Genomic DNA, 27,950 nt, shown 5'->3' with positions numbered 1-27,950 from the left:
CCGGGGGGTCGGTCCGTCCCACGCGGCCCAAAGAATCAAAATTATTATATATATATATTTTTTTTTAAATATATATATATATATATATATACACCCCCAGGTTCCCCCTTTAGAATAGCTGGAACGCCGGGATGCAGCAAGGAGGAGCTATTTATAGCGATGGGGTTCTGTGTACGTGTATATATATATATATATATATATTTTTTTTTTTTAAATATAAAAAAGGCCTCCCACAGCGCGGCTGCAGGATGCGTGTGCCTGCGTCCGTGGCGGCACGCGGGTCCCCCCCCGGCCCCGGGTGCTACCCAGGCACGGGCAGGCGAGAGCGAGCGGCGCTGGAGGCAGAGCCGTGCCCACACGCACAGACGCGCGCAGATGCAGGCAGGGCCGGATCCTGCTGGGGGAGAGATGCTGGTGGAGCCACTGTATGGTGGGGTGGGGATGGCTTTTTTTTTTTTTTTGGGAGGGGGAGGGTGTATAGATGATGCTGGGTTGGGATGCTCAGCATCCTCGGGGCGTCTATCCCTGCTCGTGGTAGGGGGGCTGGACTAGATGAGCTCTGAAAGTCCCTTCCAACCCAAAATATTCTATAATTTTATGATCCCCGTCAATGGAGGGGGGTGGTTTCCAGGTACTGTGTCCCCCTCCTTGATGTTACAGACAGGGAAACTGAGGCACGGAGCGAGTCTGCTCCGCCCGCCCCCCCCAGCTCCACATCATCACCTACATCCCTACTTGCCAGGTGATGCACCCTGCCCGGATCTGTTTGGAACGCTCCCCTCCTGCTTTGTTAATTAAATCTAATTAGCCGCTCACCCCGTTTCCACAGTAACGGCGTGCAGCAGGGCTGCGTCCTCCTGTTGCAGCCAGCATTATTTCCTCTTGGTAAGGAGGATAATGAGCATCTCACCCCAGGGAGGGTGCCGGGGGGGGTCCATAGCACCCATCCTGCCCTCTCCCCAGCACCCTCCCTGGGGTGTACGGCAGAGAACAGCCAACTCAGTGCATATAATGAGAGGGGAGGTGCAGCAGCCTTAAATACACCCCCTCACTGGGCTGAGGGAGGATGGACTCCGCAGCACCCGGGATGGGCATGATGAGTGCCTGCGTTGCACCTGGTACAGCTAATTGCATTAGGGGTAATGAGGCTGTTTGCAAATCAGCAGTTCCTGCAACTCATTCTGCAGCACCATGGTCATCCCAGACCCATTTCTGTTGCAATCCCAGAGCCATCTGTGTTGCAACCCCAGATCTGTTTGGGTTGCAGCCCTGGTTCCATTTCGGTTGCAATTCTGAGCTCTTCCAGGACCCAATCCCAGACCCATTTCTGCTGTAATCCCAGACCCATTTAGGTTGCAATCCCAGACCTACACGTGCTGCAACCTTGGGTTCATCTGTGTTGCAATCCCAGAGCCATCCAGGTGTCAATCTCTGGCCCAGCAGGGTTGCAATCCAGGGCCCATCTGCATTGCAATCCCAGAGCCAACTGGACTGCAAACATGGGTCCATTTGGATTCCAATCCTGGACCCATCTGGGTTGCAATCCCAGACCCATTTCTTTTGCAATCCCAGATCCACTTCTTTTGCAATCCCAGATCCACTTGGTTTGCAATCCTGGGTCCATCTGGGTTGCAATCCCAAACCAATTCCTATTGCAATCCCAAACCCATCAGGGCTGCAACCCCGTCTCTGTCTGCATTGCAATCCCAAAACCATCTGGGTTGCAATCCCAAACCCACCTGGTTGCAACCCTGGACTCACCCGGGCTGCAGTTCTGGACCCATTTGGGCTGTAACCCCAGAGCTATCAGGCCTGCAATCCCAGACCCACCAGAGTTGCAACCCTGCATTTGTTTGCATTGCAATTCCTGATTGATCTGGGTTGCAATCCCAGGCTCACTTGGGTTGCAATCCCTGATCCATCCGTGTTGCAATCCCTGATCCATCCCTGTTGCAATCCCAAACCCATCAGGGCTGCAACCCCATGTCCGTCACCATTGCAATCCCTGATCCATCTAGATCGCAATACCCAGATCCACTTGGTTTGCAATCCCGGGCTCATTTGGGTTGCAATTCCCGATCCATCTGGGTTGCGATCCCAAATGTATTCCTATTGCAATCCCAAACCCATTCCTGTTGCAATCCCAGTCCCACTCCTACTGCAATCCCAGACCCATTCCTATTGCAATTCCAAACCAATTCCTGTTGCAATCCCAGTCCCACTCCTATTGCAATCCCAAACCAATTCCTATTGCAATTCCAAACCAATTCCTGTTGCAATCCCAGGCCCAGTCCTATTGCAACCCCAGCCCCATTACTATTGCAATCCCAAACCCATCCCTATTGCAATCCTAGGCCCACTCCTATTGCAATCCCAAACCCATTCCTATTGCAATCCCAAACCCATTCCTGTTACAATCCTAGCCGCATTCCTGTTGCAATCTCAGGCCCACTCTTATTGCAATCCCAAACCCATTCCTATTGCAATCCCAGTCCCATTCCTATTGCAATCCCAAACCCCATTCCTATTGCAATCCCAAACCCCATTCCTATTGCAATCCCAAACCCATTCATGTTGCAATTCCAGCCCCATTACTACTGCAACCCCAGCCCCATTCCTATTGCAATCTCAAACCCATTACTATTGCAATCCCAGCCCCATTCCTGTTGCAATCCCAGACTCATCAGAGCTGCAACCCCGGGCCCATCCGCACTGCAATTCCCGTTCCGCCCGGCCTGCGAACCTAAACCCCGCTCCTCTTGCAATCCCTGCCCCACTCAAAGCACAACCCCAGCCCCAGCTGTGACGCTGCGATGACGGTGACCCGGCCGCTCCGCCTGCAGCAACCCCCTGCAGCCCTCCCACGGGATCGCTTGTCCCGGGTCGGGGGGCGGGATCCCTCCATCAAATATCTCCCTCGAGTCGATCCCTTCATTTAACCGGGCGAGTGGATTCGCCAGTGTCTTCTACTAAGGTTGAGCTTTCTGAAAAACCCGCTCTCCAAGCCGCGCCAACCTCTTGGGACATCACCAGGGAGGGAGGATGGACGGAGAAGGGTTAAACCCATCGCTGCCAAAGGAACCAGGCTGGATCCCGCTGGGCATCGAGGGGCCCAACCGAGGTTTATCTCACCCCGTCACCCAGGAAAGAAAGAAAGAAGCCGGAGCGACGCCGGCCGGCCCCGCCGGACCCCCCCGGACCCCCCTGCGCGGCCCGCAGCCCACAGGAAATTCCTGGGAGTGTTTGGCCACTCCGACAGCGCTGCCTATTTTTAGGACCGTCTAAAATATGAGCCCGGTTATTTTTAGCAGTGCGGCTCTTTTGTAAACACCTTTAGATTTCCTTTCGGACCAGCTTGTTGTTTTGTTTTTGTTGTTGTTTTTTTTTTTTTTTGCAATTGGGTGTTTCCTCCCCACCCCAAAAAAACTCCAAAACCTCCTGGGAAAAGCACCCTGATCCCTTGGGATGGAGCCAAGAGGCTCATCCCCCATCCCAAAGGGTTACACCAGCACCGCGAAGATGCTCCCAAAATCCCAAAGATGGAGTAGATCTCAGTAGCACCCCAAACTTTAGATGGAGGGGATCAGAGAAGGGGTTTTCCCCAATTTTTCCCTCTGGCATCAGAAGTACAAACTTCCCAACCCCTCCTGGCCTCCCGAAGAAGTACGGGAGCTCTCCTAGCTTGTTTTATTTTATTTTTAAATAAATCTCCTGGTGCAAATCCATCATTTTGCTTTTCCCCACCCAGGTGTAGTGATACAGGAGGAGCTTAGGCATTTTAAAACGTCTTAAAATATTAAAAAAAAATGACCCGGCAAATCACATCCTGCCTCCACCCCCTGCAAACAAAGAGGCATCGACGGAAAAAAAGTCCTAAAAACTTCATAAAAACTCCATTTTTTAAAGAGAAACAGGGTTTTAAGGGAAAGGGAGAGCAGGCATATACATCCATGAGGAATCACCCCTGTCGTGGCTGCCTCTGGTCCTTGAGCCCAGACTGAGACCATGTGCACATTGGCACATGTAATGATGCTGCTCACAGCCACTCCAAGGACCGAACCCGCATCTCAAATCCCGCTGACGATGGGAACTGTGTCACCGAAGCCGGGGACATGCGGGCGGGTGTCACACGCGCTGTCACCACCCAGCTGGGATGCTAAAATCACATCCCGTGGGAGGGGGGAATCTCCGTATCCCCGGAGATGCCATTTAACCCCAAAATTCCCTTTGTGGACCCGTAACACGCAGCGTTTCTCCGAGGCCAGCGGTGTAAGGAGTTGTGCCAGGGCTCAGCCCCGTTGCAGGGATTTGGACGCCGAGACCTCGCTCTTGGGCAAAAAAAATATGGATTTTGGAAAAATCTCAAGTGTTTTGGACCATTTTGGGAGTGGGATTTGCCACTCGGGGTTTTCCCAGCTCATCCTTCCCGCAGCTGCCAAAGGAGGAGCCCATCCTCCTTCAAGCAAAATTATTCCCACCCCTCCAAAACGTGAAGAATAAATAAATACAAGTTGTTTTTCCCTGTTACGGCTTCTCCCCGCTGCGGGAGGGATTCCCTAGGGTCTTGTAGCAGGGTTTTGCTAGGAGCAGCCTAAATCTCGGCACCTCCTTGAGATCTCCACTCCCAGTTTGGAAGAAATAGGGATTTCTGCACCTTTTCTTTCCCTGGATGCTTCTTCCCCGGGGGCAGATCCCACTAGAGGGAGCTGGGACATAGTGGGAGCCTATGGGGACAGTCCCCTGCCCTGGGGAACCCACAGAGCACGGTGAACACCCAAGTTTAACAATTTTAAAGCACTTGGCTTTATTTTTACCAAAATCCCAGAAAAAAAAAAAAAAAAAGGCTCAGAAACAAACCCGGGTCCTCTTCAATCCATCCCAATGTGAAGAGCAAACAGCATCACCCCGACACGTAAAACTTACTCGCGCAGCCAAAAAAGCCCCTGGCTGGCACCATCACCTAAAGTAGGACGATGCTATTACATCCAATTCCATATTTCCTCAATCACTCGGTTTCTGGCAGGAAAAGCGCTTGGAAAAATCACATTATCTCCTCTGGGGATGTTTTTATGCAGGAGGGTTGCCTGGGTTCTGTAGGGCTCTCCAACCTTCGCCTCGGAATAAATGGGGCTCAGCCATGTGTCCCGCACAGCTCTGTGTCACACGGGTAGAGAGACAGAAGCCACCAGACAGGGGACAACCTCACTTTGCTGGGTACCAGCCCCTGGCATCCCTGGTTACCAGTCACCTCCATCACTGGGTACTTGCCATCTCTGCATAATAGAATCATTTTGGTTGGAACAGACCCTCAAGATCATGGAGTCCAACCGTTCCCCCACCCCGGCACTGCCCCATGTCCTGAGAACCTCATGTCTGTCTGTCCAACCCCTCCAGGGATGGTGACTCCAGCACTGCCCTGGGCAGCCTGTTCCAACGCCCCACAGCCCTTTGGGGAAGAAATTGTTCCCCACATCCAACCTCAACCTCCCCTGGCGCAACTCGAGGCCGTTTCCTCTGGTCCTGGCGCTTGTTCCTGGGGAGCAGAGCCCGACCCCCCCTGGCTCCAAGCTCCTTTCAGGCAGGTCAGAGATCAGAAGGTCTCCCCTCAGCTCCTGTTCTCCAGCTGAACCCCCAGCTCCCTCAGCCGCTCCCATCACACTTGTGCTCCAGCCCCGGGTACCAGTCACCTCCAACCCCAGCACCAGCCTCCTCATCCCTCAGTCCCAGTCCCTCCATCCCTGGGTACCAGCCCCCTGCATCCTTGACACCACCAGGCCCCACATCCTGGAGAAACCCCCGTCCTCCCCATCCCAGGGGACGCCAGGACCTGTGTGGCAGCAGTTGGGCCGTGCCCGAGCCGGGCTGACGCCGCGCAGCATCACGTCCGGGGCTGCATCCCCTCCCTGCCCAGCCGCTCGCTCTTCTCCCACGGGTAAGAAAAACCCGAGCCGCTTTCCAAAGCGTAACATTCTTGAAAGGAAATAAGAGCATAAATCAGCGGCTCTGATTCAGCTCCGCTTCGGTTACTAATAATACTCCCGGTGTTTATTCGCAGCCCTGGGGTTGGAGATGTTTGCTTTTCCCTTGGTCGTGGTTTTTCCCAGGCTCCCAGCTCACAGAGGAGCTTTGGTTTGTTCAGGGACGCTCCCATGGAGAAACCCGGCAGCACAACCGCCTCCGGGACAGGGAGGAAGAGGAGGAGGAGGGCGGCTTCAGCCCCAAATGGATGTGCCGAGAATTTACTTGTTTTCCCTTCTTTGACTTCTCGGCTGCGGTGATTCATCCCAAGAGGACACGGCCTGGCTGTAATTCTGCTTTTTAAGTGTGAGAAAAAGCCAGGAATAAAAAAAAAATAAAGGAATCGGAGCAGCTTTTGGGTGGAAGGATGCTGGACATCCCGGCGAGCGGCAGCCCCGGGAGCGGTGCCGGTGGGACGGGGAACGGGGAGACAGCGGGAGCCTCATTTCCCAAAGCAACAAAACCTCATCCTCTAAATGTGATTTTCCCATGGGATTTGCACTCAAAATCAGGATTTGCATCACCATGGGTGCCCCCCTCCCTGATGCTCACCCCGATTTCCGCCCCTCTCCCCGCTGCCATCCATTCCCCCACACATCTGCAGAGCCCTTGCAAAACTCATGTCGCCGCAGTCCAGAACCCCATGGGGGGGGGTTGCCGGCCCCCCCCATTTCCATCCAGCCCTTGCCGAGCCCCTAAAGCAGCTTTCACCAAATATGGAAGGGTTTTTTTTGCCTCCCGGTTTTCCGCACGCCGGCCACGGCCCAAGAGCGCAGCTTTCCAGATGCTGAGGTCAGCCCCGCTCTTCTCCACCCGCCCCGTCCTTCTCCACTGTCTCCCAGCCCCGCACCCACTGGGCAAGAAGTAATGTGCACCCCCCCAACTCACCAGCACCCCTGGATCCCCCATCAGCTGCTGGCACAAGCCGCAGCACCCCAAAAATAACAGTCATTGGGGTTTTGAGGGGAGGAGAGGGAAGGCAGGGAGAAGGGTGCCCAATGGTGGCACCCGTTGGCATCGCTACCTACATGTGGGTAGGAGGTGCCCTGGGTGGCTGGTGGCATGGGGTGTGGATCCAGGTGAGGGACGTGCAAGCAAACTTGGGGTAACCAGGAAGGCATCAGTCTGGCACTTGAGGCGATGGGCATCAGGAGCTGATGGGCATCAGGAGCTGATGGACACCAGGAGCCATTGGGCACCTGGAGCTGATGGGCACCAGGAGCTGATGGGCACCCGGAGCTGATGGGCACCAGGAGCTGATGGGCATCAGGGGCTGATGGGCACCAGGAGCTGATGGGCATCAGGTCCCGATGGGCACCAGGAGCTGATGGGCACCAGGAGCTGATGGACACCAGGAGCCATTGGGCACCTGGAGCTGATGGGCACCAGGAGCTGATGGGCACCCGGAGCTGATGGGCACCAGGAGCTGATGGGCACCCGGAGCTGATGGGCACCAGGAGCTGATGGGCATCAGGAGCTGATGGGCACCAGGAGCTGATGGGCATCAGGTCCCGATGGGCACCAGGAGCTGATGGGCATCAGGTCCCGATGGGCACCAGGAGCTGATGGGCATCAGGAGCTGATGGGCACCAGGAGCTGATGGGCGTCAGGTCCCGATGGGCACCAGGAGCTGATGGGCATCAGGAACTGACGGACACCAGGAGCTGATGGGTATCAGTAGCTGATGGACACCAGGAGCTGATGGGCATCTGAGAGCCAAAAGGCATCCAGGAGCCATTGCACACCCAGCAGCCATTGGGCATCAGGAGCTGATGAGCACCAGGAGCCAATGGGCACCTAGACCTTCATGTGGATCCAGAATTCTGAGGGCACCAGCAGCCAAGAGGTATCCAGGAGCCAAAGGGCGCCCAAGAGTTGATGGGTGCTCAGAAGCTGATGGATGTCTGGGAGCCACCCTGGAGTCCATGGGCACCCAGGAGCTGATGGACACCCAGCAGGTGATGGACACCCAAGAGTCCATGAGCACTCAGGAGCTGATGGACACCCAGGAGCTGATGGGTACACAGGAGTCCACGGGCACCCAGGTGTCCATGAGCATCCAGAAGCTGATGGACACCCAGGAGCTATATGGACACCCAGAAGTCCATGAGCACCCAAGAGCTGATGGATGCCCAGGAGCTGATGGACGCCCAGGAGCTTATGGGCACCCAGGAGTCCATGGACACCCAGGAGCCCCGAGCAGCCCCTGCCATGCCCCTGCCCCAGCCCTTCTCATGCCCCGTCACCTGGCTCCATGCCCTTGGCAGCAGCCTGGGTGCCACCACCAGCAGAAGACCCGATTTGTGCCTACACCAGCCCCCATCCCCAGCATCACACGTGCCACAAAGACACCCAACCCCACAGCACCCCACACCCCAAGGGTCCCCTCGCCCAACACGGCTGCAATCAGGGAGGCAAGGAGCTGGTGGGGGGGGGCACCATGGACCTCGCCAGGAACGCCCACATCTCACGTTACATCACAGCGAGGCGAGAGGTGATGCCTTCCCTGTCATGTCATTGTCATGGCAGCACCCCAGGAGAGGGGGTGCAAAAAAAAAGGGGCATTTCGGCATCTACTGACCTGTGCCAGGTTCGGACGACCAAGGGACGAGTCCCCTCTCTGCTTACCGAGGCTCTGAGCCATCTACATCCCATCTCAACAGGGTTTGGGGCAACCAAAAAAACCACCCAAAAATAAGGACCAAAAATGATCCCCTACCGCTAGCAACAGCGTTTCTGCCGAGGGGTCAAGATGAAACCTTTCCAAAAAAATTTTAAAAAGCAAGAAGAAGGATGCCAAATGAGGGCAGGCTGAGGAGTTTGCTGCTACTCCGGCTAAAAAAAGCAGGAAACCATCTCCTGGGCTTGGAGATGCCAATCTTCTCGTGCAAACAACTCCCTGCTTGTTTTTTTTGGAGAGTACCAATGGGCTCGGGAATGGGCAGTCACAAATAGCAACTCTACTGCACCGCCAAGGAAATGTTCTCCAGCCCCAGGAACCACGTGGGGTTGCTGATGTCCCCATGTTGGGATGGTGGCTCCTTCAGAGGGGAGCTGGTGGTGGCCATTCCCCTGTTGGGATGGTGGTTCCGTCGGATGGGACCTGGTGGTGGCCATTCCCATGTTGGGATGGTGGCTTTTCCAGAGGGGACTTGGTGGTGGCCATTTCCAGGTTGGGATGGTGGTTCTGTTGGAAAAGACCTGGTGGTGGCCATCCTTCTGTTGGGACAGTGGCTCCTCTGCATGAGACCTGGTGGTGGCTGCTCCCCTACTGGGATGGTGGCTTCTCCGGAGGGGACCTGGTGGTAGACATCCTGCCACTATGATGGTCACTACTCTGGATGGGACCTGGTGGTGGCTGTCCCCGCATGGGGATGGTGTCTTCTCTGGAAGCAACCTGGTGGTGGCCGTTACCATGTTGGGATGGTGGTTCTGTTGGAAAAGACCTGGTGGCGGCCATCCCCACATCAGGATGGTGGCTTCTTCAGAGGGGACCTAGTGGTAGCTATCCTACCATCGTGATGGTCACTCCTCTGGCGGGGACCTGGTGGTGGCTGTCCCCATGTCAGCATAATGACTCTTTGAGGGTGGGACTTGGTGATAGTGATCTCCACATCAGGATGGTGGCTCCTCCGGAAGGGACCTGGTGGTGGCTGTCCCCATGTTGAGAAGGTGGCTTCTCCAGGGGGGACCTGGTGGTGGTCACTGCCACATTGGGATGGTGGCTTCTCTGGAGAGGACCTGGTGGTAGATACCACCACAGATGTCTTTTCCCAGTACACCCATGCAGAGATGCCCTAGTGGGGTTTGTTGGTGTCTTGGATGTCACCGGTGGGGTGGAAGGTGGTGGTGGCCATTCCCTAGTTCCCTTAAAAGGGACATGCCCAGGGGCTCTGGGACATCACAGGACATGGAGGGTCACACAACCCAAAACATTCCTGCCATCAACCTTTGTGCCCCTCAAATTAAAAGGATTCAACTTAAAATAATATATTAAAAGGCACAGGCGACACATAACTTGGAGACAACCCCCCTCTGCAAGCAGGAACGGTGGTCACGGAGCAACTGGTACCAGTGCAGGCAGGGACTGGGCAGACTGGGACCAGCTCCCCAGAAGCCCAGCAGCTCCGACGGGACTTTGCACGACGAGCGGAGTTACTGGAATATTTTTTCCCCAGATGCTGATGTTCATCCTCCCTCCCATTGGCCGGGTCGCAGTTCCCAAAGACCCAAAAAGCAAACATGCTATTTTTAGAGAAGAGTACAGTTACTGGAGCCATTCCCTTCGAAATTCCTCACCCATCCTCGCCATGGCAACCCAGAGAAACAGCCCCACCGGGACCAACCATCCGAGCTTTAAAAAGAGCCACGTTGAGGGAGAAGGGGGGTGGAAGTGGTTGATTTTTCTTCTCCGGACACATCCTGGTCTGGAAACACCACGGTGGAAATCGCAAGGTTATTTGCTTTAGGGGGTTCTGCCTGTGAAAATTGAGCTTGATGCCTTCAGGAGAGGATGTTCTGGAAGATGGACCATGCCTGCTCTGAAAATCATGTCTGCATGGCTAGTGGGGCCTGTTGTCTCGGATGGGTGGTGGGGGAGAGATGGTGGGGGATGGCTGGATGGAGATGGATGGAGATGGATGGAGATGGGAGGAGATGGACCATAGAATCATCGAACGTCCTGAGTTGGAAGAGACTCACAAGGATCGAATCCAGCTCCTGTCCCTGCACAGGACAACCCCACAGGTCACACCGTGTGTCTGAGGACGTTGTCCAGTCTCTTCTTGAACACCGTCAGGCTTGGGGCCATGAGATCTCCCTGGGGAGCCTGTTCCAGTGTCCAGCACCCTCTGGGTGAAGAACCTTTTCCTAATGCCCAACCTAAACCTCCTCCGGCACATCTTCCTGCCATGCCCTTGGGTTCTGTTGTTGGCCGCCAATGATGGAGATGGATGGAGATGGGTGGAGATAGGTGGACATGGGTGGAGATGGATGGAGATGATGAAGATGGGTAGATGGATATGGGTGGAGATGGAGGGATAGATAGATGGATGGATAGATGGATGGATAGATGAAGATAGATGCGTGGAGGTGGATGGAGACGGGTGGATGGAGATGGATGGCTGGGTGGATGGAGATGGGTGGATGGAGATTCATGTACAGATGGAGATGGGTGTATAGAAATGGATAAATTAATGGAGCTAGATGGGTGGAGACGGATGGATGGATGGATGGATGGATGGATGGATGGATGGATGGAAAGAAGGATGGAAGGAAGAGAATCTTCTCCCCCACCTTTCAGGGGAAAGCCCTGTGAGAAGGGGAAGAAACTCCATACGGACCAAACTCTGGTGCAGCCCCGTTGCATCTTCACTGCATGTGACAGCATCATCTTCTCCAACGAAAAACCTCTTCTCAGGCTGCACCCAAACTTAGGAGAAATTCTCCCAAAGCTGCGGGAGCTGCTCCATCAGGACCTGCCTGCGCCGGGCAGGTGTAGATCTTAGCAGCAAAGTCACGGCAAGCAGAGACCTTGGCATGTCACCTCTCTGGTCCTTCCCATCACCCAGCAACAAGACCCAGGCAGCTCTGAGCCTCCATCCCAGCTGAGGGCAGGAGGAGGGACCAACACTGCATGCGCACATCTCAGAGACGCCGACCCGCTGCTTCCCGCCCAGGTGGCCAAGAGGCCACCAGCATCCTGGCTGGGACCAGCACTGGTGTGGCCAGCAGGCCCAGGGCAGTGACCGTCCTGTGCTGGGCACTGGGGAGGCCAAACCGCCAATCCTGGGGGCAGTTTTGGGCCCCTCGTGCCAAGAAAGGCCTTGAGGTGCTGGAGCGAGTTGAGAGAAGGGAACGGAGCTGGGGAAGGGGCTGGAGCACAAGTGTGATGGGAGCGGCTGAGGGAGCTGGGGGTTCAGCTGGAGAACAGGAGGCTGAAGGGAGACAGGGACACAAAGAAACGGCCTCAAGTTGCGCCAGGGGAGGCTGAGGTTGGATCTGGGGAACAATTTCTTCCCCAAAGGGCTGTCAGGCGTTGGAACAGGCTGCCCAGGGCAGTGCTGGAGTCACCATCCCTGGAGGGGTTGGACAGACGGACATGAGGTTCTCAGGGACATGGGGCAGTGCCAGGGGTGGATTAATGGTTGGACTCCATGATCTTGAGGGGCTTTTCCAACCAAAATGATTCTATGATTCCCCTGCAAGAACAGATCAGAGATGCAGGCCACCTCCTGCAAGCAGGAGCTTCAGAGACGGGCAATTCTGCAGGGAAAATCCCAGGCACAAAGCAGTGGGCGTGCGTGCAGGCAGGGCGCAGGCAGGGCGCAGGCAGGGCGCAGGCAGGGCGCAGGCAGGGCACAGGCACGGCACAGGCAGGGCATAGGCAGGGCATAGGCAGGGCGCAGGCACGGCGCAGGCAGGGCGCAGGCAGGGCACAGGCACGGCACAGGCAGGGCGCAGGCACGGCGCAGGCAGGGCGCAGGCAGGGCACAGGCACGGCACAGGCAGGGCGCAGGCAGGGCGCAGGCAGGGCACAGGCACGGCACAGGCAGGGCACAGGCAGGGCACAGGCACGGCACAGGCAGGGCACAGGCAGGGCGCAGGCAGGGCGCAGGCAGGGCGCAGGCAGGGCACAGGCAGGGCGCAGGCAGGGCACAGGCACGGCGCAGGCAGGGCACAGGCAGGGCACAGGCAGGGCACAGGCACGGCGCAGGCAGGGCGCAGGCAGGGCGCAGGCAGGGCGCAGGCAGGGCACAGGCACGGCACAGGCAGGGCGCAGGCAGGGCGCAGGCAGGGCACAGGCAGGGCGCAGGCAGGGCACAGGCACGGCACAGGCAGGGCGCAGGCAGGGCGCAGGCAGGGCGCAGGCAGGGCACAGGCAGGGCGCAGGCAGGGCGCAGGCAGGGCGCAGGCAGGGCGCAGGCAGGGCGCAGGCAGGGCACAGGCAGGGCGCAGGCAGGGCGCAGGCACGGCGCAGGCACGGCGCAGGCAGGGCGCAGGCAGGGCGCAGGCAGGGCGCAGGCACGGCGCAGGCAGGGCGCAGGCAGGGCGCAGGCAGGGCACAGGCAGGGCACGGGCACGGCGCAGGCAGGGCGCAGGCAGGGTGCCCAGAAATCCAGAGCAGCCTGTGCAATGCACACATGGGGACGGTGCAGCCCACACTCTGGCTGTGTGCACCAGCAGCACCCATGTCTCTGTGCACCCCTGTACCCAGAGCACCCTGGATCTATCCCTGTACCCTTGCACGTGCACCCCGGCACCTGGGATTTCCCTGTGCAGGGAAGCAGGTGCGCAGTGGCACTACTGATCTTCCTGTGCACCCCTGCACATGCAAACTGGTACAACTGAGCTCTTCATGCATCCTTGCACCCTCATGCACCCTTGCACCAGCACCAGGGATCTCCCTGTGCACCCCTGCACCAGATATGCACCCCTGCACGTGCACACCAGCACCAGGGATCTCCCTGTGTCCCCCTGCTTGTGCACCCGTGCACCAGCACCCTGGCACCAGACACCTCCTCATGCACCACTGCATGAGCATCCCTGCACCTGGGACCTCCTTGTGCACCCCTGCACATGCACTCCTGCAACGGGGGAACCTCTTTGTGCACCCCTGCATCCAGGGGCCTCCTGCACATGCAGCCCTGCACCAAGGACCTCTCCCTGCACGTCCACCCCTGCACTAAGATCCTTTCTGTGCATACTTGCACGTCCATCCCTGCACCAGGGACCTCCTCATGCACCCCTGCATGTGCACCCCAGCACCAGAGATGGCCCCATGCACCTCTGTGCATCCACCTCTGCACCAGGAACCTCCTGCATGTGCACCCCTGCACCAAGGACCTCTCTGTGCATCCCTCGTGCATGTGCACCCCAGCACCAGGTACCTTCCCATGCACCCTTGCACCCCTGCACCAGGCACGTCTGTGTGCACCCCTGCACAAGAACCCCTGCACCGAGGACCTTCCCCTGCACCCCAGCACCACAGAGCTCCCCGTGCAGGGATGCACGTGCATCCCAGCACCAGGGATGTCCCTGTACGGGGATGCACATGGACAGCAGCACCACAAATCTCCCTGTGCACCCCTGCACGTCCACACCAGCACCAGGGACCTCTTTGTGCACACCTGCTTGTGCACCTCTGCAGCAAGGGACCTCCTACACGTGCAGCCCGGCACCAAGGACCTCTCCAAGCACCTTTGCACATCCACCCTGCACCAGAGACCTCCCCGTGCACCCCTGCACGTACACCCCAGCACCAAGGACCTCCCTGAGCAGCCCTGCATGAACACCTCTGCAACCAGGGACGCCCTTGTGCACTCCTGCATGTGCACACCTACACCAGAGACTTCGTGCACGTGCACCTCAGCACCAAGGACCTCCCCGTGCAGCCTTGCACATACATCCCTGCTACCAGGGACCTCCTCATGCATCCCTGCTTGTCCACCCCTGCACAAGGAACCTCCTGCATGGGCAGCCTTGCACCAAGGACCTTTCCGTGCAAGCTTGCACATCCACCCTTGCACCAAGGACCTCCCATGAACACCTGCATGAGCACCCCAGCACTAGCCACCTCCTTATGCAGCCCTGCATGTGCACGTCTGCAACCAGGGACCTCCTACATGTGCAGCCCTACACCAAAGACCTTTCTGTGCATGCTTGCACATTCACCTCTGCGCCAAGGACCTCCCTGTGCACACCTGCATGAGTACCTGTGCAACCAGGGACCACCTCCATGTGCAGCCCTGCACCCAGGACCTCTCTGTGCATCCCTGAATGTGCACCCCTGCACCAAGAACCTCCTCATGCACCCCTACATGCGCATGTCTGCAGCCAGGGACCTCCTGCACATGCAGCCCTGCACCAGGGACCTCTCCGTGCACCCCTGCATGTCCAGCCCAACACCAAGGACCTCCCCGTGCACCCTTGCACATACACCTCAGCCCCAGGGACCTCCTCGTGCATCCCTGCATGTACACCCCTGCACCAGGGACCTCCTCATGCACCCCTGCCTGTGCACCAGGGACCTCCTGCATATCCACCTCTGTACCATGGACCTACTGCACATATGCCTCTGCACCAAGGACCTTCTTGTGCACCCCTGCACGTGCGCCTCTGCAACCAGGGACCTCCTGTACATACGGCCCTGCACCAGGGACCTCCCTGTGCACCCCTGCATGTGCATCCCAACACCAAGTATCTCCCCATGCACCCTTGCACGTACACCCCAGCACCAGGGACCTCCTCATACATCCCTGCACATGCACCTCTGCAACCAGGGACCTCCTCCATGTACACCCCTGCACCAGGCATCTCCTTGTGCACCCCCGCAACCAGGGACCTCCTGCACATTTACCTCTGCGCCAAGGACCTCCCTATGCAGCCTTGCACGTACACCCCTGCACCAGGGACCTCCTCATGCACCTCTGGATGTGCATCTCTGCAACCAGGGACGTCCTCCATGTGCACCTCTGCACCAGGGACCCACCCGTGCACCCCTGCACGTACAACCCTGCACCAGGGACCTCTCCGTACACCCCTGCATGTCCACCCCAACACCAAGGATCTCCCCATGCACCTTTGCACGTACACCCCAGCACCAAGGACCTGCACGTACATGCCAGCACCAAGGACCTCCTGCACGTGCAGCCCTGCACCAAGGACCTTTCCGTGCACGGTTGCACGTCCACCTCTGCACTAGGGACCTCTCTGTGCACCCCTGCACGTACACACCTGCGACAAGGACCTCCTTATGCACCCCTGCCTGTGCACCCGTGACCTCCTGCGTGTCCATCTCTTTCCCACAGACCTCCTGCGTGTACACGTCTGCACCAAGGACCTCCTCATGCACCCCTGCACGTGCACCTCTCCAACCAGGGACCTCCTGCGCATCCACCGCTGTACCACGGACCTCCTGCACATACACCTTTGCACCGAGGACCTCCTCGTGCACCCCTGCACCAGGGATCTCTCTGTACACCCCTGCATGTCCACCCCAACACCAAGGATCTCTTCATGCACCCTTGCACGTGCACCCCAGCACCAGGGACCTCCCCGCGCATCCCTGCAACCAAGGACCTCCCCGCGCACCCCTGCACGTGCACCCCAGCACCCGCGCGGGGTCACGGGTCTCTCCGCAGGCTGGAAGCGGAGCTGACACCCGGCCCGTTGCAGCGTCCCCCCCATCGCTGCAGCCCTGTCACCTTGCCAAGAACCCGACCTTTGGGCCAGGCGGCCGCGGGCCAAGGCCGGTCCCAGCCCCCGGCTCAGCCCAGGACTAACCCTCTCGCTGCGGGGCCAGATCCTGCCCCACGGACACCGGCACAGGGCACCCACGGGTGCCACCTTGGGGTGTCTGGGCTCCAAGGATGCGCATCCCAGCTGCTCCAGCCCCTCTGCCGCTTCATTAATTAGAGGCTTTTAATTAAAGTGGGGGCAGGCACAGGGACAAGGGACAAGGACTAAGGGGGGTGGCTCTGGGTGACACATCCTCCGTGTCACCCAAGGGTGTTCAAAACACCGGCAGCGGGGAAGGAAAGGGGCAAAAATGGGGAGAGTTAAGTGGATTTTGGAATTGGGGAAGGAAAGGGGTAAAAATGGGGAGATTTAGGGGGATTTTCGCTCTGGGGAAGGGAGATTTTGGAATCGAGGAAGAAAAGGGACAAAAAAAGGGAAGATTTAAGGGGATTTTGGCACCGGGGACAGAAGGGGGAAAAAACTGGAAGATTTAAGGGGATTTTGGCACTGGGGAAGGAATGGGGGGAAATGGGAAGATTTAAAGGGATTTTGGAACTGGGGAAGGAAAGGGACCAAAATGGGAAGATTTAGGGGGATTTTGGAACCGGGGAAGGGCGGGGGCAAAGAGTGGAAGATTTAGGGGGATTTTTAGCAGTGGGGAGGGGAAGAGTTAAAACTGGGCAAAATTAAGGGGATTTTGGAATCAGGGAAGGAAAGAAGTAAAAATGGAGAGAGTCAAAAGGAATTTTGGAACCAGGGAATGAAAGGGGCAAAAATGGGCAGAGTTAAAGAGATTTTGGAATTGGGGGAAGAAAAGGGACAAAAAAGGGGAAGATTTAAGGGGATTTTGGCACTGGGGAATGAAGGGGGCAAAAACTGGAAGACTTAAGGGCATTTTGGCAACGGGGAAGAGAAGGGGTAAAAATGGGAAGATTTAAGGGGATTTTGGAACCGAGGAAGGAAAGAGGCAAAAACGGGCTGAGTTAAGGGGATTTTGGCCCCGGGAAGGGGCAAAAATGGGCAGAGTTGAGGAGATTATTTAGACCAGGGAAGACAAGAGGCAAAAATGCAGCCCACGTGCCTCAGTTTCCCCCAGCATTTCACTGAGCACGGTGGGGCCAGAGGTGCAAAAACCGGGCAAACCATCGGCGCAGACATCGCGACAGAAAAGCCAAGATTCACCCATCCTCATCCTCCCCGCGCAACACCTTTAATTATAGATTCCCAGTAACGCCAAAAAATGAGAAAACTCCCAGCCGTGGCCTAAAAACCTGGTTTTTACGGGGATTTACACAGGGAACGGAGGGATAAATAGGGGCAAAGATGCCAAATTTGGGCCAAGGGATATATATGGTCAATGCACGGATCCGGTCCTAGAGATGAACCTAAAGTGAGGATGAGATCTGGAGGATGAGCTGAGGATGCTGGGGAGGGATGGGGGGTTTTTACGCAAGTGTCCCTGGGAACATGACCCTGATGTCCCCCTCTGGGGATCCCCCTCTGTCCCCGATGACATTTTCGGGGTGCAGCAGGTGGGGGAGGCAGCGGCCGGGGCGCCGGGGGGGTCGCGTTCCCACGACTCCTCCGCTCCCGCGAGGTGCTATATTTAAATCAATATTTTCCTGTTTAATCCGACCGCTGCTAAGTCAACAAACAAGAGCATGGCAGCGAACATACCTAATTTTCCATCCCGTGCTGGATTCGGCCACGGGGAAAAGGAAAGAGGCAAGGGGATGCCAGCCTGGCATCCCGCTTGTACCTTTGCCAAGCAGAAAACAGACCCCAAATTCAACCAAAAGCACCCCAAATGCACCCTTGCTCAGTGCCGGGCTGCTGTGTGAACATGAGTGTGCGGCTCATGGGATGCTGGAGGCAGAAAAACATCTATGTTTTGGGTTTTTTGCAGATTTTTTCTTGCTTTCTTCAAAGCATCCTTTCTTCCCGGAGTGGGACGTGCTGCTGGGGAATGAAAAGCCTCGTGCCTGGTATCAGACACAGGGTGAAGGAGTAATTCTGCACCCAGGATGGTTTGGCCGGCTCCGGCCCCATGGAGGATCGCTGGAAAGCGCCCAGGACAAACAGTCCTGCCGCCGAGGGAGAACAGCACGTTACCGCTTCCCGGCCGGGACGCGCTGGGCAGCCGAACCCGGCAAACAGCAAAAAAATCCTGCCAAAATCACCCCCAAACCATGGGGGCTGGGAAAATAATCCTGAGGGGAATGATGCTGTGGGGATGCTGGACCCCAAAATAATCTCTTGGGGAGTGATGCTGCAGGGATGCTGAACCCCAAAAGAATATCTTGGGGTAATGATGCTGCAGGGATGCTGAACCCCAGGGGAATATCTTGAGGGAATGATGCTGTAGGGATGCTGGACCCCAAAATAATCTCTTGGGGAGTGATGCTGCAGGGATGCTGAACCCCAAAAGAATATCTTGGGGTAATGATGCTGCAGGGATGCTGAACCCCAGGGGAATATCTTGAGGGAATGATGCTGCAGGGATGCTGGACCCCAAAATAATCTCTTGGGGGAATGATGCTGCAGGGATGCTGAACCCCAGGGGAATATCTTGGGAGGACGACGCTGCATTGATGCTGAACCCCAGGGGAATATCTTGGGGGAATGATGCTGCAGGGATACTGAACCCCAGGAGAATATTTTGGGGGAGCATCACGGAACTCTTGTCAGACCCCATTGTTAATCCCTCCCCAGCATCGTCTGCTGGAGACAGACACCAGGACAGACAGACCATCACCGTGACGTGGGACAGATGCTCCAACGCCCCAAAATCCCCAAGCAGCAGTGACCTCTTCCCCAAGCAGACGGCCGACCTCATGACGCCGGCCCTCTCCATTGAGTTAGGGAGGGGAAAAAAAATAAAATAAAAAATACAGCTTATTTCTTCTCCATCGGTCAGGGAACATGTAAATCTCCGCTCCCAGCCAGCCGTCCTGGTGCCAAGTTATATCCGGTCCTTGATGCTCTCGCCTATAATTAAAGCAACTCCCTTGCAGGGCTCAGTCCCCATCCACCCCCCCCAGCCTTGGCTGGTGCCATCTGAAATAAAACATCCCCGCTCCGCTATATCATAAATCAAACAGAGAAATAAAAATGCTGGTTTCGGTTGTGTTATGGCTGCAGCACAAAGAAATTCAAAGGCAGGAGAGAGATTTGAAGATACAGCTGCGGTGTTGCCCTTAAAAGGGAAAATTCGCACCCGGCCGGCGGGTTCGAGCAAGGTGAGGAGCAGCATCCCCGGGGTCCGGCCCCGCGGGGTGGCCCGTGTCCCCGAGGTGATGCTCGGCCAAACTGGGCTCTCAGTTGCCAAAGCCCAGTGCCGGAGTCGGTAAAAATCCACCCAAAACAATGCCGAAGTGAGCAGGGTTGGGGGGTGTATCGGGGTGCGGGGGTCAGCAGAGCATCCCTGATACCAGGGTCACCATGGGGTGGGCACCGTCCCTGGGACGCCGCCTGAATCAGAAATATGTCTTTATAAATCATTAATATAAACCACATATTATATAAACTTAACATATTAATAATTTAGTAAGAGATATTTCTTTATAAAGAAATGCCGCCGGGTGCGCTGCCTTGCCCTGGGGACCTGCCGACGTCCCCACGGTGCCGTCAGCCGCGGTCCCGGGAGGTTCCTCGCTACCCCGCTTAATTATAACGCTTAACGCTTCAAGAGCACTTTTCACACCGAGATCACAGAGGACAAACACCTCACTTTGAGCTGATACATCAGGCAAAACTGCTGCAAAATTCACTCATGATTATTTGCAAGGGGATGTTTTACGGAGGATCCAAGAGCTCCTTGTTCTTGGCCACCAACGGCTGTTGTACTGCAACGGGGACAACAGCTGGAGAAGGAGCTGGATGGGGGGCAGAGCCCCCCAGGACAATATCTTGGGAGAATGACGCTGCAGGGGTGCTCGACCCCAGGAGAACATCTTGGGGGAATGATGCTATGAGGATGCCAGACCCTAGGGGAATATTTTGGGGAATGATGCTGCAGGGATGCTGAACACCAGGAGGACATGATGCTGTGCGGATGCTGGATCCCAGAGAACATCGTGGGGGGACGATGCTGTGGGGATGAGGAACCCCAAGAGAACACCTTGTGGGGCATAATGCTGCAGGGTGCTACATCCCACAATAATATCTTGAGGGAATGATGCTGCAGGGATGCTGGACACCATGAGAATATCTTGAGGGAGTGATGCTGCAGGGGTGATGGACCTCAAGAGAATATCTTGAGGGGAGGATGTTGCAAGGATGCCAGATCCCAAGAGAATATCTTGAGGGGAGGATGTTGCAGGGATGCTGAACCCCAAGAGAATATCTTGAGGAGGTAATGCTGTGGGGATGCTGGATCCCAGTGAATATCTTGGGGGGACAATGCTGTGGGGATGAGGAACCCCAAGAGAACATCTTGTGGGGCATAATGCTGCACGGTGCTAGATCCCACAATAATATCTTGGGGGAATGATGCTGCAGGGATGCTGGTCCCCAAAATAATATATTCGGGGGAATAATGCTGAAGGCATGGTGAACCCCAGGAGAACTTCTTGGGGATATGATGCTGTGGGGATGCCGAACACCAAGGGAATATTTTAGGGAATGATGCTATGGGTATGCTGGATCCTAGGGGGATATCTTGGGGGAATGATGCTTTGGGGATGCTGAACCCCAAGAGAACACCTTGGGGGGAATAATGCTGCAAGGATGCTGAACCCCAGGAGAATATCTTGGTGGAATGATGCTGCAGGGAGGAGGAACCCCAGGAGAACATCCTGGGGAGATGATATTGCAGGGATACCTGACCCCGGGAATAATGGTGGAATAATGCCGCAGGGATCTGGATTTTGGGTGCATACAAACAAACCCCCCCCGTTCCATGCGGCTCTGCCCCGGCCAGCAAGGGTTACACGTCCAGGCTCAGCCCCAGGGACTTCACGCTTGGCTGCCGGTGGCTGTTGGAAGGGAACGGTCCAGCACGTCCTCTGAAATCGGCCTTGAAGTGGGACGAGAGAGCCCTGCCAGCCCCGTTCCCGCGAGCTCTCGGCTCGTCCTCCGCGGGAATGGGTATTTCTGGGTTTCGCCTGGAGCTATTAAAAGCCCCGTGGGTGCCGCAGGGGGAGGTGGTGCTGCCAAGCGCTTCCCGGCACAAACACCCGGAGAGATGGGAACCCAAGCGTATCTCCAAACGCCAGCCGAGGGGTCAGCGATGCCAAAAAAACCCACCCCAGGAAAGACCCCAGAGTACACGGGGCGACGAAACCGTCTTTGCATCCTCCAAGCAGCATTCATTCTTCCACCAATGAGATAAAACTTTACCCATCTATAAAATATTCAGTCCACAGGAATATTTCTTCCCCCTTTTTCCCACGCCGGCAGCACAACAAACCGCACGGTCCCAGGCACAGTGATGGCGATCTTTTGGGGGAAAACATGCCGATTTGCTCAATAAGGGGTATGGCATGAGGAATCCCAAGTAAAAGGACCATTTAAGCCCTCCTTGCCAAGGAAAAGGCATCTCAGGGCCAGCCCAGAGCACACTCGTTTACCAGAACTTTATATAGCATCGCCAGGAGATGCTATATATTAATATAGCATATAATATAGATCTATAAAACTGCCTTCCACCAAAATTTGGTGCTATTTAACTTGAAAACTGCTTCTTCCCACCCAAAAATCGCCTTTTTATTGGGAAGGTCACTCCTACAAACAAGAGCTCATCCCCTTGGGACCACTGGAAAGGGCTGGGAAAGCTCTTGGTCATCCAGTGGCGCATCCGCGGATGGGAATTTGTCCCCACAGAGGGACCCCCCGAAGCCACCAGCGCTTTGGAGGGGTCATGTACCCCGTGAAAAGAAGGTGTTTTTAGGATGGACGGGCACTTACCACCTGCGGCTTGGTCCTGGAGCCGTGTTCGTCGGGCGGCCGTGGGCAGCGGGACAGCCGGGGCGGTGGGGCAGCGGGTGGCGAGCGAGGTCCATCCCCGGGAGCGGGGGACGCGTCACCTGAGTTGAGGGACAGCATGTACCGCTTGGTGACATCCTCCAGCGAAGGAGGCTGGAGGTTCGGGAAGGATTTACCAGGCGAGCGGCCGGGAGCCGGCGCGGGGAGGTGGCTGTGGTGGCCAGAGGGGACAAGCGGCTCGGGGACGGTGATGGGGACGAAGGTGGTGGGTTCGCTGGTGTGACGGACATGCTTGGTGGCCGGGCGGCTCTTGGCGAGGACGGCGGGTGCTGGCGGCGGCTGGTTTTCTTGGTGAGCCGCGCGGTTGGAGCGCTTCTTGGAGCTGCGTCGCGCGATGCGAGGGGACAACACATCGGCCAACTTGGGGTCAAAGCCATAACCACGGCCGGCGCCCGGCGCTGCTGGTTGCGCCGAGAGGATGGGCTCACTGCTGGACGGTGGGATGCTGGGCTCCAGCTCGCTGATGGCCTCACCGGGACCTTCGAAGGTGCCGGCCGGCATCTCGCCGCGGCGGCTGGGGTCGCTCAGCGACTTCTTCTTGATGGTCTTGCTGTTGCCTTTCTCATCGACGAGCTTCGCCATGGCGCCGGGCTGGCTGACGATGGTTTGGATGAGGCTGCTGTAGTCCCGCGGCCCATCGCTGCCGAGCGACAGGTCGCTGCCCGCGCTGCCCGCGCTGCCCGCGATGGCAACGGGTTGGGGGATGCCCGCCTTGGCGCTCAGCGAGCCCAGGAGGTTGCTGTCGACGGAGAAATTCTTCGCCTCCTCCGCCACCGAGCACCTCCGGTGGGGCATGGGGTCGCTCAGGGAGCGGTAGGACTCGGTGCCGCCCTCGCTGCCGCCCTCCATCCCATTGGCACCCGCCGAGGGGAACTTACGGCGGCGGCGCAGGCTGCCGGGGGTGCTCGGTGTCTCGGATTTGCTGGCTGGAAGGTCTTCAACCGCTGCTGCCGGGTGAGCGGGCGCTGGCATCTCGGTGTCACCAGCTGCCGGCGCGGCGTTGGGCAGCGTCCAGGCGTCCATGGCTTCATGCAGGTCTTGGAAGGGCATCCCCGTGGGCTCCGGCTCCGTGACGATGCCCTCGTCCATCACGCTCGACTCGTGACCCAACAGCTCCTCCACGGATTTCCTGCGAGCGAGGTTCTCCTCCGGCTCCACTTCCTTCAAACACCGCGTGCTCTCCGCTTGTCCCCGAAGGGCCACGTCTATTGTCCCCATTGGTGCCACCACCTCGGCGCCCTCCACACCTCCGCTGTCCTTCTCCTCGGCCGCGAAGCCATAGTCCTGCTGGGAACCCATCTTGCTGATCTTCTCAAAGACCTGCCTCGCCTCCTGGATGTACTGGTCCTGGATGACCATGGGGAGAGCATCCTCGTCCCCTCGCTGCCCTCCATCCGAAGCCACCTGGTCCTGGCTGTCGGCGGTGGCCAGGAGGAGCTCGGAGGAGCTCTGCTTCATGGTGCTCTGTAGGAAAAGCCGCCGCGTCCCCGATTTTTCGGAGCAGGTGAAGGACTTGGCGCGACGCAACGTGGCCGTCAGGTCCTTGAGCGTTGGCCGCTCGCCCGGCGCCCAGCGGCTGGGGGGCTGAGCGGTGCCGTGGCTGCCCGCGGAGGAGCTGGCGATGCCGGAGCAGCCGTCGGAGTCCGCATCAAGGCCGATCCTCACCCCTTTCTTCTTCACCTTCAGCTCCGAGAGGTCTGATTTGAGGAAGCTGAGGAGCGTCAGGGTCTCGTTAGCAATGTCGGGGTTGGACAAGGACTTGCGGTGCTTGGCCTGCTCCCCTTCCAGCCCTGGCTGGTGCAGGCTCTCGCTCCCAAAGTCTGGTTTTGCCTTGGCCGTGCCCAGTGACAGCTTGGGACGGACGCGGACCGCCGGCTGCCCCCACGCCAGGCCATCACTTGTCCCAAAACTGGGTGACCGATAGACACCGTAACTTGCCTGGAGAGTCCGCCCTTGGCTGGGCCAACAGATCCCAAACTGTTCCTCTTCCTTCAGCGTCTCTGTGCTGGAATAACGACTGCTGCTCCGCGACCCGCCGGGGCTGCCGAAGGGCAGGATGTTCACCTTGGAGACACGGGCCACCACGGGCAATGGGTGACGGGGGACCACACTCCCGCAGCCTTCGGCCTCGCCGCCCGCCGGGCTCTCCCAACCACCGCTCTCTTTCTTTTTCTTCCGGACGGCGCGGTGACGCTGGTCACCGCTCGGCCCTTCGCCCTCGCTGCCCGACGAAAGGCGGGGAGACCGGGATGCCGCCGCTTCATCTTCCCCGTTGGAGCGGGGCGATGGGGAGGAGGAGGGCGGCTGCGGTCGAGCCGAGTTATGCCAGGAATGCGGGCCGGGCTCCGGCGGAGCTCCGCAGCGGGGAGACCGGGCGAGAGCCGGGTGCGGGACGCGGCTGCGGGGCGGAGGCGGCGGGGGAGCTCCCCGGCCGCTCCCGTTCCCGACGCCGTGCCCGTTCCCCATCCCACCGCCCTTCCCATTCCCGGGGCTCTGCCGGCAGCTCTCCCCGAAGAGTTTCCGCATCGCCGGGACGCTGGGCCAACGCGGCGGCTCCGCGTTCAACCCCGGGCCCGGCGGCGACGACGGCGGCGGCGGCGGCGGCAAAACCGGGGATGGTGGTTGAACCCCGGCATGAACCGGGCCCGGCGGCTCCGGTTCGCTAAAACGAAGCGAAAGCTGCCGTACCGATGGGGCCAGGCTGCCAAAAACCCGGCCCGGTTGTTGCTCCGCGATCGACGCTGAAACTTTCCTACCCGGGAAGAAGAAGGAGGAGGAGGAGGAGGAGGAGGAAGGCGGGGAGGAGGCGGGCAGGAACCACCGACCCGCCGCTACCCCCCGACCGCTGCCCCCCTCCGCCATTGTCTGCCCCCCCCCAGCCCCGCCGCCGCCTCCGCCCGCCCCCCGGCCCCGGCCCCGCCGCGCCCCGGCCCCGCAGGCACCGCCCGGCCCCGCTCCTCCTCCGGGCTGCCCGCGGCCTTCATCCCTCCCGCTTTGTTTGCTCGCTCTCGCTCTCTCTCTCTCCCCCCTCTTTTTTTTTTTTTTTTTTTTTCGGGTTTTTTCTCCTCCCTTCACCCCCCTGCTTTTTTATTTGTTGCATTCAAATAAACTTTCCTCCCCGGAGGCGTGGTTTCCTCCCGCAGAGGGGGATGGTTGGAGGTTTCGCCTTTTTTTTTTTTTTTTCAATTTAATTTTTCGTGGTTTTTTTTGTTTGTTTGTTTTTTAAAGGGGGGGATTGCAGAGCTGCCTCCCCGCTCTCAGGTCAAGCAGGAGCACCCCACCTCCCCCCTGCACCCTCCGCCTCCCCATCCTTCATCCCCCCATCCTTCACCCCCCACTAATCCTTCACCCCCCATCCTTCATCCCCAACATCCTTCACCCTCCCCATCCTTCATCACCAACATCCTTCAACTCCCCATTCTTCACCCCTGTATACTTCACCTCCTCAACATTCGTCCCCCCCATTCTTCACCCCCCATCCTTCCTCCCCAACATCCTTCACCCCCCCATTCTTCACCCCTCTATTCTTCACCCCCTCGTCATTCATGCCCCCATCCTCCACCTCCCCATCCTTCATCCCCAACATTCTCCACCTCCCCATCCTTCATCCCCCCATCCTTCACCCCCCCATCCTTCACCCCCACATCCTTCACCCCCAATCCTCCATCTCCTCCATCCTTCACTCCCCGCATCCTTCAGCCTCCACGTCCTTCACCCCTCCATCCTTCACCCTCCCCATCCTTCATTCTCAACATCCTCCACCCCCCCCATCCTTCACCCCCTCATCCTTCACCCCCAACATCCTTCATCCCCAATATCCTTCACCTCCCTATCCTTCATCCCCCCCATCCTTCATCCCCTTCCTTCCATCTCCCTCCAGCTTTTTTTAACTTTTTTGGGGAGGAGTGGGGGGAAACAGGATAAATAAGCAAAAAAATGGGGTGCTTCTGTGGTTTTCTCCAGCCCGTGCTTTGCAACTCATCCTCAGAGAAAGCAGAACACCTCGTTCCCAACTTGCGAAAAGCTCTGGCAACTCACCGCCCCGCAAAAACAGACTTTCTCGTGGTTTTTTAGCATGGCTTGTCAGCACTTGCTATTTGCAGCCTATAACCCTTTTTCCCCCAAGACAATGGATTTGTCGCTGGGGAGGTGAAAAAGAAGGTGGCTGGGGCAGTTGATGGGTGAACTGGGGCCTTGGCAGCGTGAGTGGGGCTGGAGAGGTGTCCTGGCCACGTAAAGGACATCGCTGTCTCTGTCCCAGGGGCATGAAAAAACCTGGTGGTAATTAAAAAAAGATCCAAAACCTGGTGGTAATTAAAAAAAGATCCAAAACCTGGTGGTAATTAAAAAAAGATCCAACACCCCTCATAAACGCATTTTTCAGGACCTAAAAAGTGCCTCCAGCAATGCTGTGAGATGTAGATATTCCCTCCCCAGCTCTCCCTTCCCTCCCTCCACCCTTGTCCCCTGGTTCCCCCAGGGCTGAGTGTCTCCTGGCCATAAGGACGATGTCCCTATGATGTCCCCGTGGTCACCAGGTGTTCAGGATGGGATTTTGGGAAGAGCCACACATTTCATCACTGTAGGAGCTGGTCCTCAGGTTGCTGGTGTTGAGCCCCTCGTAAGCAAAGGATTTCGCACCCACCCCATCTCTAGGGTGCCCTGTTGTGCCCGTCACCATGGCATCTAGGCCTGGGGGTACCAAGGGAACTGCTGACACCACCCCAAGGGCGGGCAGGACATGGTCAGACCCAAAATGCAAATATTAGTGAGCTCCATGTGCCTCTTACCCTTAAAAACACCCACAATTCGTGATTCCACCATCAGGGACCTCATCGAGGATGTCCCTGCATCCACCACCAGCTTTTTTAGGATCTGCTTATTTTTTTGCCCTTAAAGCTGTATTGTGGTTGAATTTTGGCTGGTCGCCTCATCCCATGGGTGCTCTCCAGGCATGGGTTGGTGTGAGGGAACTGGGATCCTCCAGCCCTCCCTGAAGCCGGGTGGGCATCCACAGCCCCAGCTGAAGTTCTCCAAATCTGAATATTTTGCGCCCTCTCCTGGGTCTGGATGGTGTGGCCTGGCATGTCCTGCTCTGTCACCTTCCTTTTGTCTGGGACGAGTTAGGGACAACAGGCTGGGATTGTTCCACCTGCCACCACTCTCACAGCCCCCGGCATTTGCCTTTCCATTGCGAGACCCCAAAAATACATCGGAGGAGATTTTGGCACAGATGAGCGCCAGGCATGGAAAACCCCAGGGCTGGATCTGCCTCCGTCATCACTTTCTGTGCCGCAACCCAAAGCTGTTGTCACCATGCATCATCCTCTCCACCAGAACACGGCCACCGCTCCTGCAAAACCAGATGACTTGAGCTAAAACACCATCGCAAGGTCCCTCTCCATCCCAGCCCACCATGATGCTGAGATCTTTGAGCATCATCCAAGAGCTGATGACCACCCTGAGCACTCTCCTCATCCTCATGACAGCAAGGAACCAGGTTGGGACCACCAGCTCTGGATGCTGGTGAGACCCTGGGGTGGCTGGGTACCCGAGGAAGACGTCCGCGTGCTCGTGGGGAGCAAGTGGGGATGAAGTCACGCGCATGGATGGGACGCTCATCTCCGGAGATTTGAAGCAAATTGCTTAAAAATCAGCTTAGACGTGATTATTACGCACAGACAACCTGCGAGAAATGCAGCGAAACA

At 57.4% G+C, this 27,950-nt stretch overlaps 1 protein-coding gene across 1 annotated transcript in view; it reads right to left on the bottom strand.

The window, feature by feature from the left end:
• ARHGEF17 (Rho guanine nucleotide exchange factor 17) overlaps window positions 1-25,104 on the bottom strand; it is a 42,875-nt gene extending 17,771 nt beyond the window's left edge. The window contains exon 1 of the mRNA XM_065643529.1: window positions 22,165-25,104. Coding sequence (XP_065499601.1) covers window positions 22,165-25,104 — 2,940 coding nt within the window. The remainder of the gene's footprint in view (window positions 1-22,164) is intronic.
• Between the last annotated feature and the right edge of the window lie 2,846 nt (window positions 25,105-27,950).

This window comes from Caloenas nicobarica, chromosome 1, assembly GCF_036013445.1.
Source record: "Caloenas nicobarica isolate bCalNic1 chromosome 1, bCalNic1.hap1, whole genome shotgun sequence".
Taxonomy (NCBI): Eukaryota; Metazoa; Chordata; class Aves; order Columbiformes; family Columbidae; genus Caloenas; species Caloenas nicobarica.
This window is presented reverse-complemented; position numbering and strand designations above follow the sequence as displayed.